Source organism: Sebastes umbrosus, chromosome 12 (assembly GCF_015220745.1).
Source record: "Sebastes umbrosus isolate fSebUmb1 chromosome 12, fSebUmb1.pri, whole genome shotgun sequence".
In the NCBI taxonomy this organism is placed as follows: Eukaryota; Metazoa; Chordata; class Actinopteri; order Perciformes; family Sebastidae; genus Sebastes; species Sebastes umbrosus.
This window is the reverse complement of record NC_051280.1, coordinates 1610226-1623935: the sequence shown is the minus strand read 5'-3', so window position 1 is coordinate 1623935 and position 13710 is coordinate 1610226. Positions and strand designations below refer to the sequence as shown.

At 39.5% G+C, this 13710-nt stretch overlaps 1 protein-coding gene across 2 annotated transcripts in view; it reads left to right on the top strand.

The window, feature by feature from the left end:
- The window catches only part of LOC119499134 (2-lysophosphatidate phosphatase PLPPR4-like), a 46567-nt gene that overhangs the window by 23738 nt on the left and 9119 nt on the right, over window positions 1-13710 (top strand). The window contains exons 5-8 of one of the 2 annotated variants that reach the window (XM_037788369.1): window positions 4644-4701; window positions 4943-5116; window positions 8099-8234; window positions 9915-10143. In XM_037788369.1, coding sequence (XP_037644297.1) covers window positions 4644-4701; window positions 4943-5116; window positions 8099-8234; window positions 9915-10143 — 597 coding nt within the window. Of the gene's footprint in view, window positions 1-4643; window positions 4702-4942; window positions 5117-8098; window positions 8235-9893; window positions 10144-13710 lie in introns of both variants that reach the window. The other variant, XM_037788368.1, reaches the window with a different exon arrangement.

Sequence of the window (13710 nt, the reverse complement as noted above, 5' to 3'; positions counted from 1 at the left end):
TGTTCGTTCCATTGCAACATCAGCGCCCAGCAGCAGAGCTACGCCTCTGCCATTTTGGACAGATAGCGAATACTTAATACGAAAACGTCCACCTACAAAGTGCCTTACAAAAAAAGAGCAATACGACTTCCTCTCCTCACCAAACAGGTAGAGCCAGAGCAACACGACCTCCTCTCCACGCCAACCAGATAGAGCCAGAGCAACACAACCTCCTCTCCACGCCAAACAGATAGAGCCAGAGCAACACAACCTCCTCTCCATGCCAGATAGATAGAGCCAGAGCAACACGACCTCCTCTCCACGCCAAATAGATAGAGCCAGAGCAACACGACCTCCTCTCCACGCCAAATAGATAGAGCCAGAGCAACACGACCTCCTCTCCACCAATGAACCTTGAGAGAGGACCAGATTTTTGTTTCTAATTTGATTTATTGATTGCTGTCGGGATGTAATGAGAATGTTTTTGAAGAAGATTAACAACTGTAGCTTTAAGGGATAATTGTGTTTGCTCCATGCATCCCACTGTTGCTGTCAGTTACATTGTCGGTTAAAGTACTCTCATTATGCAACTCTCACTATACTGTAAATGCCACATTAACTGTGAAGACCACAGTTTTCCTGCCCACTCCATCGTCAGCTTCAGTGGCAGCTTCTATTCCCCCCCTCACCACATGCACGCACTAAGAATGCAGGAAGCTTGTCTCCTGTGCTTCACTTCAGCAGCGCTTATTGTTTGTTTGAATAATAAAGCTATGCTGCATGCAACCTGCATCACTGTCATTCACTGAGCATCGTGCTCGCTACTCAACTGATTGCAATTTGGCAGATCAAGTATGCTTATTGTGTTTAATGTTAATTAATGCAGGTTATTGAAGTCAGACAGGTGTTTGTGCTTTCCCCCAGATCCTCCCTTATCCATCCCCACTTTTCCCTGGCACAGTTTCCTCTACCTGCTCACTTGGGCTACAGTGGGGTACACACTGAGCAGATTGTCTATCACAGGGCTGACACATACTGACAGACAACTATCCACACTCACATTCACACCTCGAGGCAACAAAGTCACCCATTCACCTAACCTGCATGTCTTTGGACTGTGGGAAAAAAATCTGAGCATATAGAGGAAACCCACACAGGTGAGGTGACACCGCTGAAATGGCCGTTTTACCTGTACAAGATAATATAAGGTGATGCGTTCATTTACGCACAATTCGCTCTTCTCACGATTTATATATAAGGCCGGTTGGGAATAGGGTTGCGATAGTTTGTCATTTGTCACATCATCAAAAAGGTTTGGGGAACACTGGCATAGTCAGTTCTTGTGACAGAACATTGTGACAGAGTATCTAGTTTATCTACTGACATTTGCTGAATGTTAGACTTGCAAATTGTAGCCACGTTTTTATAGTTTTCAAAAGATTTCACAATCCAAAGTTAATTTATGTATAACTGACAACCGTGTGGCAAGACTTTCTTTGTATTTGCACTTGTGCATGTTGGCTGATTTCGTGGCTTCAGATGACCTAATTGCAATACAGTGGATTGAGCGCTACAGTTGAGTTTATGCATCAAGTAGCACAGTGCAGTTTCGTCACCCATTGTTGCTTGTGTTACCACCTACTACTGCTGGGGGGTATGGAGAAAATCAAATATGACAATATATTTGACCAAATACAACGATGTCAATATTTGACCATTGGTGCTGATGAAAAATATTTACACTATAAGATTTTTGATAAATAATCATCAGTAATGTGGATATAATGACTGAAGTGTAAAAGACAAATAATAGAACAGCTAGAACAGTCTGGTAAAATTACATCACTTTACTCTAATGTAGCCTTTAAAACAGGAAAAGACAGCCATATTACGAAATTACTATATCCAAAATCTAAGCCCATATCTGGTCTCATATCATAATAACAATATAATATCGATACATTGCCTTCCACCTACTAAGTCATCTGTTATCATAAAGTGCACAGAGCAGTCTTCATAGCGTTAGATGGCAGAGGCACACGGTCTTCTCTAAAATCCCATAAATGTAACATTTTCCCAAAATCCTGCACACTTTTGCCTCCAGTAAACCGTCTGACACAGCAGCAGGCTGTAGCAGAAAATGATACAGAACGTTCTGTGCTCCTCTCTAAACACCAGACTGGTGAGCTGTTCCACACAGATTCTTAGTTTGTGTGGTGAAATTATCTTCAGCTTAACAGGCGTTCTCAGGACGCATCCTGAGCTCCTTCAAAAATCTCAGGATATTTATTTAAAAATTAAATCTCAAAACACCACGTCTGCTGCATAATTAAAAAATATATTTTTTTCTGTAAACTATGCATTCTATGTAACTATGTATTCTATAACTCTGTATTATTACAAACGGTTGCCTGTCTCTCAATATTTGCAGTTTGTAGTTGTGAAATTATTGTGCACATGTAATTAGATATGACTTCCTGAATAATATGTCAGCCTGTTCAATCATTTTAGAGAACAAAACAATGGGTGTCAAGGAAAGACTGAAAAACATTTTATTGTTATTGTAGGTGTAGCTTGACTGAAGATATATCCCAGTCTTTGTATTTGGTAACATAATTGGGGGGTGAGTATTTGTGATTTGACCAGGCGGCAACCTTCGGCTCTGAAAAGTGCCTTAAACTTGCATTCTTTCTGTTAGGGCTGGGACGATTCACCTATCTCTCGATTCAAGACTATCACAATACTTTAATATATATTGCAATTCTACAAGTATTGTGATTCGATATTACAATTTATTGTGATTTTTGTTAACTTTTTTTTAACACTAGACCATTGGGAAAACGTTGAATCATACACTTTTAGGGACTTTTACTTTGGAAAATATCTAACTTAATACAGCAAAAATGTTTGATATTCAGCATGTATGTAGTCACAGATGTCCTGAAGTCATATATATCATATCAGTCATTGTCATTATTTATTAAATGTTTTCTAGCAACCCAAAAACCAAAGAATAAAGACATTTCCCTCACAAATTAGTGGTATTTTCTTTTTAATTTATAAGGGACATGTAATGTTTTATACTTCTGGTGAATATAATCCAATCAATCTTATTTCCATATATATTTTGTACATAAAGTTCCCTTTGTTAACGCCTTATTTTGAAAATGATTAATTAATTGTAAATTATGGTCCCATTTAGAGTCAAATAGACCATAAAGCAGGGTAAGCTTTAGGGCGGGGCTACCTTGTGATTGACAGTGTCGCTACCACGACGTTGTCCGTCTTTTCATCTTAGAACTTTAACCCTTTCACAGTGTGTTTTTCAGTTCATCAAGGTTAATTATAACCTTTTTGGTGACCTTAAAATCTCTCTTAGCTCCACCCTCTCGTGTCACTTCTGGTTTAAAAAAAACAAGATGGCAATGGGCAAAATGTCAAACTCAAGGCTTCAAAATGGCAGTCCACAAACCAATGGGTGGGGATCTTTGACTCTGACACTCTATATCTCCAAGAGAAGAGTTATAGAGAACAGTTTCTCCAATGTGATTATGGATTCTGGAAACCAGAATTGAGATTTTCAGTCACCTCTTCCTAGAAGACTTCTCGTGTAAAAACAAAACTCAAGACTACCAACAGTTTCAATGTAAAACCATCAATTAATGCTTCATTAAATCATTTCTTAAATGCATTAACGCAACTTGCAATTTTTAAGTTGTAGAGGGCTCAGTTTTAAAGCTAGAGCGGAGATACTGACATCATGTGAAACTAGAAAATCTAACCTAAGGAAAAACTGACATGGCCATTTTCAAAGGGATCCCTTGACCTCTGACCTCCAGATATGTGAATGAAAATGGGTTTTATGGGTACCCACGAGTCTCCCCTTTACAGACATGCCCACTTTATGATAATCACATGCAGTTTGGGGCAAGTCATAGTCAAGTCAGCACACTGACACACTGACAGCTGTTGTTGCCTGTTGGGCTGCAGTTTGCCATGTTATGATTGAGCATATTCTTTTATGCTAAATGCAGTACCTGTGAGGGTTTCTGGACAATATACGTCATTATTTTGTTTTATTAATTGATTCTCAATAATAAATATATACATATATTTGCATAAAGCAGCATAATTGCCCACTCTCATGTTGATAAGAGTATTAAATACTTGACAAATCTCTCTTTTAAGGTACATTTTGAACGGATAAAAAAATTTGATTAATTTGCGATTCATCACGATTAACTATGGACAATCATGCGATTAATCACGATTGAATATTTTAATCGATTGATAGCCCTAATAATCAGACACAATTAATAACACACTGCAGTATCAGCATGATGTATAAAACTTTAGTTTATTACCAGGGTAATAACTTTTGTAATATTTGTGCTTTGGGCTAAAACACACATCAGAGGTCTAGAGTTGTTGCCCTCCTTGTGTCCTTCATGAACTGCATTTTTTAAACACCTGCTAGGGCAGCTACCACCACACACACACGCACACGCACACGCACTCGCACACATACACAAACACACACACACACACACACGTCCAAGTTTCTTTGAAAGTCACTTCCCGTTGCAGATGAATATTCAGCGTTGTCCTTAGCTGTCTGAACATAATAATTATCAACACTCTTGTCTTTCTTTTTTTTCATTTAGGAAGTCTTTCCCCTCCCAGCATGCAACTCTAGCTGCCTTTGCTGCTGTCTACATCTCAGTAAGTGGTTAATATACACCCTCTTATGTAGACTGAGACTTGTGGCTGACCATGTCACCTAAAATCTTGCCACAAAAATGTAGAATTTGTAGACAGTTTTTGCCAGTTTCAGTTGTAGGTAATTCAAAAAATGTTTAGATATCTGAACAAATGTAATTTAACCACATGTGTGAATTGAATTGTCTGTTTTTATATCAACATTAAAAGATCAGGATTGGCTCATGTGAAATGTGTGTTTCAGATGTACTTCAACACGGTGCTGACCGACTCTGCCAAGCTTCTGAAGCCTCTCCTGGTGTTCTCCTTCGTCATGCTGGCCATCCTGGCCGGGCTGACCAGGATCATCCAGTTCAGAAACCATCCCGTCGACGTCTACTGTGGCTGGTTACTGGGAGCTGCCATCGCTGTTTATCTGGTAACAGTTAGCCAGACACAAGCATTTTGATATAACTTTCTTGTGTAGCTTACTTACTTACTTACTATCATGCAAAGCCATTCTGCTCTTAAAAAAGAGAGAACTTGTGTCATGCTGAGGAGACAGAGGATGGTCACAGTATACATTAACCTTGCTCCTCAACCAGTGGGTAATGCTACTAAGTTACTTACTAACTAGACATTAATGCCACATTGATGTGTGCCTGTGAAAACTTGTAGTGCTGCGATGGTGTGTGAACATTCTGTGCCAACGTTCAGATAATATCTGCCTCTCTTGCAGCTCAGGTAAAGCCTGTTGGGTAAACTGAGATCAAATAAAACAGAGAAGCATCTTATGTTCATTACTAGCAACATGTATCTGGCAACAACCTGTCTGTTCCTGTCCAAGTTGGTTTGTTGCGGAAAATCAAAGGATAGCAGTCGGAACCATCTTAGATCTTAACCCCATTTAGATTGGTTCCCTATAGCCTAAGCCTTCACTATGCAATTCTGTCTGCCACCGGATATGAAGGCTTGATGTTTTACTAGTTTTACTCTACCTTTATCATAGCATGAGATTGGCTTTCTACTTCAAACTGGGATTTTTACAGTTGTTTCTTGCTTTGGCATTAGCCAGGCTGCTAGCAGTAGCCTTGTTGCTAACTAACAAACATCTACATTTGTTTCTTGAACAAAAGAAACCAACATCTATGATTTGTTGTCCGTTTGATCCCCTAAACAACGCCAGCCAGCGCTAACACTAGCAGCCAGAAACAAAAATCTAGGATTCGTTGTCCATTTGGTAATCTACAAAGAACACATTTTCTTGCGGGGTTCTTTTTAATACGAGCAGTGGTGAAACTAAGTCTACTATATTGTTATATCCGATCCAGTTGTCCTTGCGACAGTGACGCCAACAATATAATATATTATATATAATATAATAATACCACTTTGAAACGCAACAGGTTGAAACGTTTTTTGCCACTTTAAATGCAATTGCAAATTTCCCCACTGCGGGACTAATAAAGGAATATCTTATCTTAACTAATCTGGGGTGGCATTTAGGCTAGAAGTAGTCCAGAAAAGTTGACCAAGGTTGTTCAAGCTCATGCCAGCTGTAATTACAGGAAAGTGGCAAGTTGAGGATTGGTCGATTTTGTCTTGAAATCCCAGTGGGTTGCGATATTTCGTTCCAAAACAGTGGTTGCAAATTGAGTTTTATAAATCAGAAATGACATTGATCAACAATAACCCAAGGGTGATACATGACAAGGTATGATATGAGAAAATAATGGATGAGGGCAAGGCATTTCCTCTATTGATTCCGTTGTTTTCTATTTTGGCACACTTCTTATCTATCTTAAATTATTGCCACTTTCCAATAGTAGAAAGAAAGAAAGGCTACAGAGTGTTTAATAATTAACCATTTTATAAACCATTGTTTAACTCACAATCTCACCAGTGATACCACATGCTACAGTTGCTACGGTTACCTGCAAATCTATGTTGTGCCAGTTAGGAGACATGCTATGCAGAGGTCATGCATTGGCATTGCAGGACACGTACTGGTACGGTGTATTATTCAGTGGAGTTTTATGGGCTGAAAGTAGACATGGATGTTCAACTCTTGTGTAGAAACTGGTAGATATTCGCACAGTATATTTGATACCTCCCACACACCATCACCCTCTAGCCCACACACGGATAAACATGTCCAGCATACACTCAAACAGACATGAGCGGTACTGAAGCAGTTACACTTGTGAGCAGACGCACATACACATACACACACACACACACACACACACACACACACACACACACACACACACACCAACACAGCCCTGTTCAGCTGCCTACATCTTTGTTGTTCTGCCTTCTCCTGCAGGAAGAAACGTTGGCTACAGATATGAGAGGTTGTGCTCCGGAACATCAAGTCTACATCAGATGATGCACAATCAGTCACTTAACACGGTTTAAAATAAGTACATCTCACCAGTGGAGGTCCCTTTTTTTTAATGCAAATAGAGAATTATTGACCAGGAAAAATAATCTGTGAATAATTCAAAGGGTACCTTTGGTATTTTTGCACCTGGACCCTATTTTCCTATGTTTTTGTGTCTAATGGGGACAACAATTTCTGAAATTGATGCAGTATTGAGGGAGAACGCTGTAACGAGCTGTGAGGGCAAGTGAGCAGCGTCAAAGTAACGTTATGTCAACTAAAAGTGCTTGTTTTTGCCACTGACAGGCTCAGATTGATTTTAGAAGTGTCTGACAACATTATGGAAAGGACCCTACAGAGAAACAAAACCTTTTTTTTACCTTTCACTTGATCCGGTCTGTTTGTTATTGTGTCCATGTCCTGCTCAAGGAGAAGAGTTGTGAAATTTGAATATCCGTATACTCTGGCTCCAATAAATACGGGCAGCCATTGAGTTCAAAGACCTCATCTATCATCAGAGTAGAAATGAAAAGAAAAGTAGATAAATCGAGGCTGATTGTCAGCCTCCACTTGTTTCTGTGCTGCAGTGCATCAGTACTGCACTGTTTTTTTTTTATTCCAGTTACACTGTTTGGACAGCATGTTTGCAACTATGTAGATCTAACCACGTCAGATGCTTTTTTGTATATTGTTGGTAAACAGTCAACTTAGTAACGCTGGTCCATATTGCATTTCCATATTTGGAATGTCGCTTTAGAGTGATACAATCACCTAAAGGGATTTGATTTCAATCCCTCAAGTAACTAAACCCCGCCTATACATTAGGTGTCATTTGCAAACGCATCACATCGCTGATGATAAAGACGCTGTAACTTCCATTTCACTGTGACTTTAGTAAAGGCTTTGGTGTGGGACTGAGGAGCTGACATGGCTGCCACCTGAAACTGGATTTGCCAAACTCTCTTTTTTTATGCTAATGTCTTTGCTGCATGCTCCTCTGTGTCTCACTGTATATGTGTGTGTGTTTGTATGCAGGGTGTGTATGCAGTGGGGAATTTCCAGCCCAGTGAGGATCGGTCCAGAAGTCGAGCATCTACCCCCACCCTGAGAGAGCCCACCCTCTCCTCCCTACCCAATGTTAGCCAATCAGCAATTAGCAACAGCCACCAAGGTAAAACCATGCCTGCCAGGTGTCACCCTGACATGTCAACTACTAGAATACATTTCCATAAAAAATGTTACACATAACTCTTATTATGATATGAACAGAGGACCTTGTGGTTAAGCTGAATTTGGGCATGCTAATGCACTGTGTACCAACAATGCAATGAGGGGAAATGCCTCATGTGAAATGTTTGCCCTGCCATTACATAAACTTGTAGGTCTTTGCTGATCATACAATTTGAATTTGTTTACAACAGTGCTGGACTGTTGTTTATACTAATCCAACCTAAAATGTTTTAATCATTCGTTCTGACTAAACTTAAAAATCACTCATGGCATGTGTGGGCTAGCAAATTATGACACACTTTGCAGTACTATAGCCGTTGTCTCTTTATGCAACACATTCTCTCTCCCAACTTGTCTAATACCGACACTCAGTCAGTGCCTGTCCGCGTCTAACTATGACGCTTTAGGTACAGGTCAGTTGTGGACGTGTCAAGGACAGCGTGTCAGTTTACGCTCATTACACGGATAGCTTGTCAGTTCAAAATAAACTTCCGTCTTCGCAGGAAGACATTGGAGTTAGTTGAAAGCCTGATGTGTCTCATGCAGATGCTAAAGGGTGCCTCCGTGTGTCGGTTTCAGATAACGAGGGCTATTGACAAGGCGTCGGTATTTGACGAGTTGGGAGTGAGAACGTGTTGCTTTATGCATAGTCTGCAGCTGGTAGAAGTAAAAATTCATCCATGGAGTTTTTATCTTGGCTCATTTACTTCAATTAAAGTGTTGAACCCCTTGTTTTGAATTATGCTAAATGGCCATACTTCTTTTCAGTACAACAGGCTGCCTGTATTCTATATTGGAAATTATGGGTTAAAGATTGGTGGAATTCCTCAAGTCAGCAATGTTGATGAAATCTCATTTCAAATTTATATTTTGATTCATGAAAAGCTGTTTTAAATACTTAAGAACTTATATACACACCACTGTACAGCCACTTTAATTTGATAGATAACACAGATTGTGTTTTTTAAAAAGCTATGGAGAGGTTTCACCTACTCAGGAAGCTTTTTGACTTTGGGTGAGCCAGAATATTCTTGAATTGGTGTCCAAGAATCTGGTGGAAAGCATCTTGTCTTTTAACATGGTCACTTGGTATGCTACGGACACTTGAATGTCAAATGTAAAGGGAAACTGTCAAGAGTGGTTAACACAGCCAGTAAAATTATAGGGAAACCACAGATTCTACTAAGCAGCAGGCATGTACTGAACACCAAGATGAAAGTTTCTTACATAAAAAGTGACCCGTCCCATCCATTGTACCCACAATTCGACCTACTTCCCTCAGGAAGGCGCTTTAGACTGCCATGAGCCACTTAAAATGTCTACAAGAAATCATTTGTCCCAAGCGCAGCTAAATTATTGATAATCGTAGCCTACAGGGTCACCCCACCCTTCGCTGAACGTGCACATTTGTCTCATGTTTTGCGGAATTTGCACATTGTACATTAGTAACAGGCCTACTGAACTGTATTTGTAATTCATGTTGATTGTGGTGAAGCCACAGACACTTTTACACATTGTGGACAGTTGTTCTTTTTTCATTTTTGAATGATGACTTCCAATGAGTGCGCTAACTTCAAATCATCCCCTTTTTAACCTTAAGATTACCGTTATCCACTTCAAGGTCACCACACCCTGGCTCCCAGCCAACCAGAGCCCATCATCACGAGGACCTCTTCCCACACTTTGTCCCCCAACCAATCAGAGCCCATGCTGACGCGCAGCGCCTCCTACCGAGAGCCGTCTCTGTCCAATCTGAAGAGAGCCAGTGCTGAGGTGGAGGTGATAACCCCATCCAGTCCCCTGGGCAACCAGGACAACATGATGACCTTCAGCAGCAGCACACTGCCAAGGTAAGGGGCTAGAACTTTGCTTACCCACAATACATCAGAACAAACCATTATGTCTCGTACTTCAGGGTTTGGGTGGGTGAAAAGCTAACGGATGATGCCGAGTCCTTTCAGCCAACCTCTTCATTCAGCAGCAATATCCATCACAGTGACTAAATCACCGTACATTGGCTATAACATAGCTACAAGTTGAGACTGAGCAGCTCGTCTTGTCACAGCTGTCAGTCCTCTGTGGTCAGGTCATGGAGGATGACAGGGTTGGCTGTTTGAATCGCAGTTCCTACTTACTGCATGTTGTAGTTTCTTTGAGCGCTTCACAGCAGCCCAGTGCTCCTAAATACAGAGGTCAAATTGCCTGTATGTACCTGTATGTATATAATGATTATAATAAAGTTTAAGTTTATTAATCCAGGGGTTCTCAAACTTTTTGGGGCCAGGGAGCCCTTACAGGGAGAAAATTCAAGGACCCCCTCATAATTGTATCACCGATAAAGCATATGGTCACTACCCTTTGTACTACTATTGGTATTCTAAAACTTCCAACTGAACTGACTCAAAAATAAAGCTAGCTGGCTAATAAGCTAGCTAGCTAAGCAGCAGCAGGACCAGTTCATTGTGTCCTGAGTGAAGTGAATGCTTTTGGTTAATGAACCAGGAAGGCCCCTCAGATCCTCCGCTTCTTCTCTTTCAGTTGTTCCAACAAAGCAGAACAAAAACATTTGGTGATGCTGCTTTCAGCCTTTACACTCCCAGCCGCTGAAACAACCTTCCAGAGATTTTTTAACGTAAACTAAAAACCCATCTATTTAGTCTGGCTTTTATGTAATTTTTTATAATTTTATGGTTTTTATTTTGAATACCTATTTTATTTATCATCATCATTATAGTGTTTATTTTACTCTATTTTATTTAATCATCATTTCTTTGCTGATCATTATTATCTCTTTTATTCTATTTTATTTTATTAAAAATGTATTATTTCAATACAATCTGCTTATTTTGTGTAGTTTTATAATTTGTATTTATTTATTTTTATTGTTATTTTTATTTCCTTGTATTTTATTTATCTTTTATTATCTTAAATACCCATCTCTTAGTGCTTTTATATTCAATGAACTTTTATATTGGTTGTTTTGGTGTGCATTAGTCTCTAAATCCATTTTGAACACTATTTTTGTCAGTTGTCTGTCCAGCACTTTGAATTGCATTTGACTTGTTTGAAAGGTGCTATATAAATAAAGTTTGATTGATTGATTGATTGATTGATTGATTGATTGATTGATTGATTGATTGATTGATTGATTGATAGATTGATTGATTGATTGATTGATTGATTGATTGATTGATTCATGACAGATTGACGTGATGTGTCACAATCATATAAGAGTTTCTATTAGTCCAAAGCTAGCGTGGGTGGGCGTAATGGACACAATATGCTTGTTTTATTGGCTCAAATGTTCCCCGTCTGAAGATATGCAGCTTTTAAAGATACAGCACAATTTAGTAATTTATAGCAAATTATACCGCGGACCCCCTGACAGAGTGACAATGACCCCACTTTGAGAAACACGGAATTAATCTACACGACCAGACAATTCATCAGAGTAGCTAATTCACTGTTTACATAATAATCAAGTCAACATATGCAGAAAATAATCATATTAATCATTTGTTATTTAGCACAATTGACTTTTATTGGAAAATAAAAAGAAATTGTTTAATTTCCCTAGTTTTTTTTTTCCAGCTCTTCTATTACGATGAGTAATCTGTCTGTTCCCCTGTGATCTTTGTCCGTGGTGGAAACATTGAACACACAGGAAAAGTGATTTGAGATGTGATAGAATTGACTGTTTATCTCAGAAGGAAGCATAAAGGTCTGCATGGGTGTAATTGAGAAGACAACTAATGAAATACAAAAGACACTAAAGCAGCACTGATAGAAACCCGCAGGGCTCTGGGGAGGTTTCTGGCGTTCTCTTGGAGCACAGAGACAGTAGCTCACCATAGACCTGACCAAATTCAAAAAGAGAGGGACACAGAGGGGCGTCAGTGATTGTATGTGTCGTGACACACAAGATGAGAGTTGTTGAGGTGGCTTCATCCTCAGCTCCTGCCAGACATTGTCAGTGGTGATTGGCGTGTGGACGCCATGCCTCATGTAGACAGACTGTCCCCTTTGGTTCTGTTTGGCTTTTCATCTAATTATTTTTGTATTAAATGGATTTGAAAGACAGAAAGAATCAGTGGAAATTGCTTTCATACAGGGTCATTTTCTCTTTCACGAAATGTTGAAGTGCTGTGCTACATTTTGAAAGAGAGGGCAGAGGGGGTTTGATTCGTCACGACTGGCGTTCTGACACATTCCAAAACCCACTTTGTTTCCAACTGTGTTATCTTTGCCATTGGCCTCAAAATGTCCAAAAGTCAGTTCAAATTCAGCCGAATGCTAGCTACTAGCTCTGCACAGACAGTAACAGGCTACAATACGGATATGTAACTGGACGTGACTACAGTGTGTTGTTTCTTCTCACAGAGAATCTGGCTCTACAGAGTCCAGTAGTGTGTCATGGGGAAAAAATTTAACGCCCAGAAATTACTTAATTTGTGCTCTCAAATGAATTAATCATATGCAGGAATTACCTATAAAATAACATTAAAACATATTATTAAAATTTTTATTAGAGCTGTCAAAGTTAATGCAATAATAACACGTTAACACAAATTAGTTTTAACGTCGGACGTTCTTTAATGTGAAGATACTGGCATCATATGAAACTAAAAAACCTCTGGAATCCATCGGTACCAACCATGTCATACTAGCTTGTCGTGAAGGAGGTTAAATAACGCTCCAAACTTACACTAAATTTTGGTGAGGAAAAACTGACATGGCCATTTTCAAAGGGGTCCCTTGACCTCTGACCTCCAGATATGTGAATGGAAATGGGTTCTATGGGTACCCACAAGTCTCCCCTTTACAGACATGCCCACTTTATGATAATCACATGCAGTTTGGGGTAAGTCATAGTCAAGTCAGCACACTGACACACTGACAGCTGTTGTTGCCTGTTGGGCTGCAGTTTGCCATGTTATGATTTCAGCATATTGTTTTATGCTAAATGCAGTACCTGTGAGGGTTTCTGGACAATATTTGTCACTGTTGTGTGTTGTAATTCATTTCTAATAATAAATATATAAATATATTTGCATAAAGCAGCATATTTGCCTACTCTCATGCTGGTAAGAGTATTAAATACTTGACAAATCTCCCTTTAGGGTACATTTTGAACAGATAAAAAAATGTGCAATTAATCGGGATTAACTGGACAATGGACAATTAAAAATCTTAATTGATTGACAGCCCTAATTTTTTGGCTTCTGCGACAGTCATGGCCGGAGGCGTTATGTTTACGGGTTGTCCGTCCATACATCCATACGTCCGTCCGTACCGTTCTCGTGAACGCGACATCTCAAGAGCGCCTGTAGGGAATTTCTTCAAATTTGGTCCAAACGTCCACGTGGACTCAAGGATGAAGAGATTAGAATTTAGTTGTCAACGGTCAAGGTTCACTG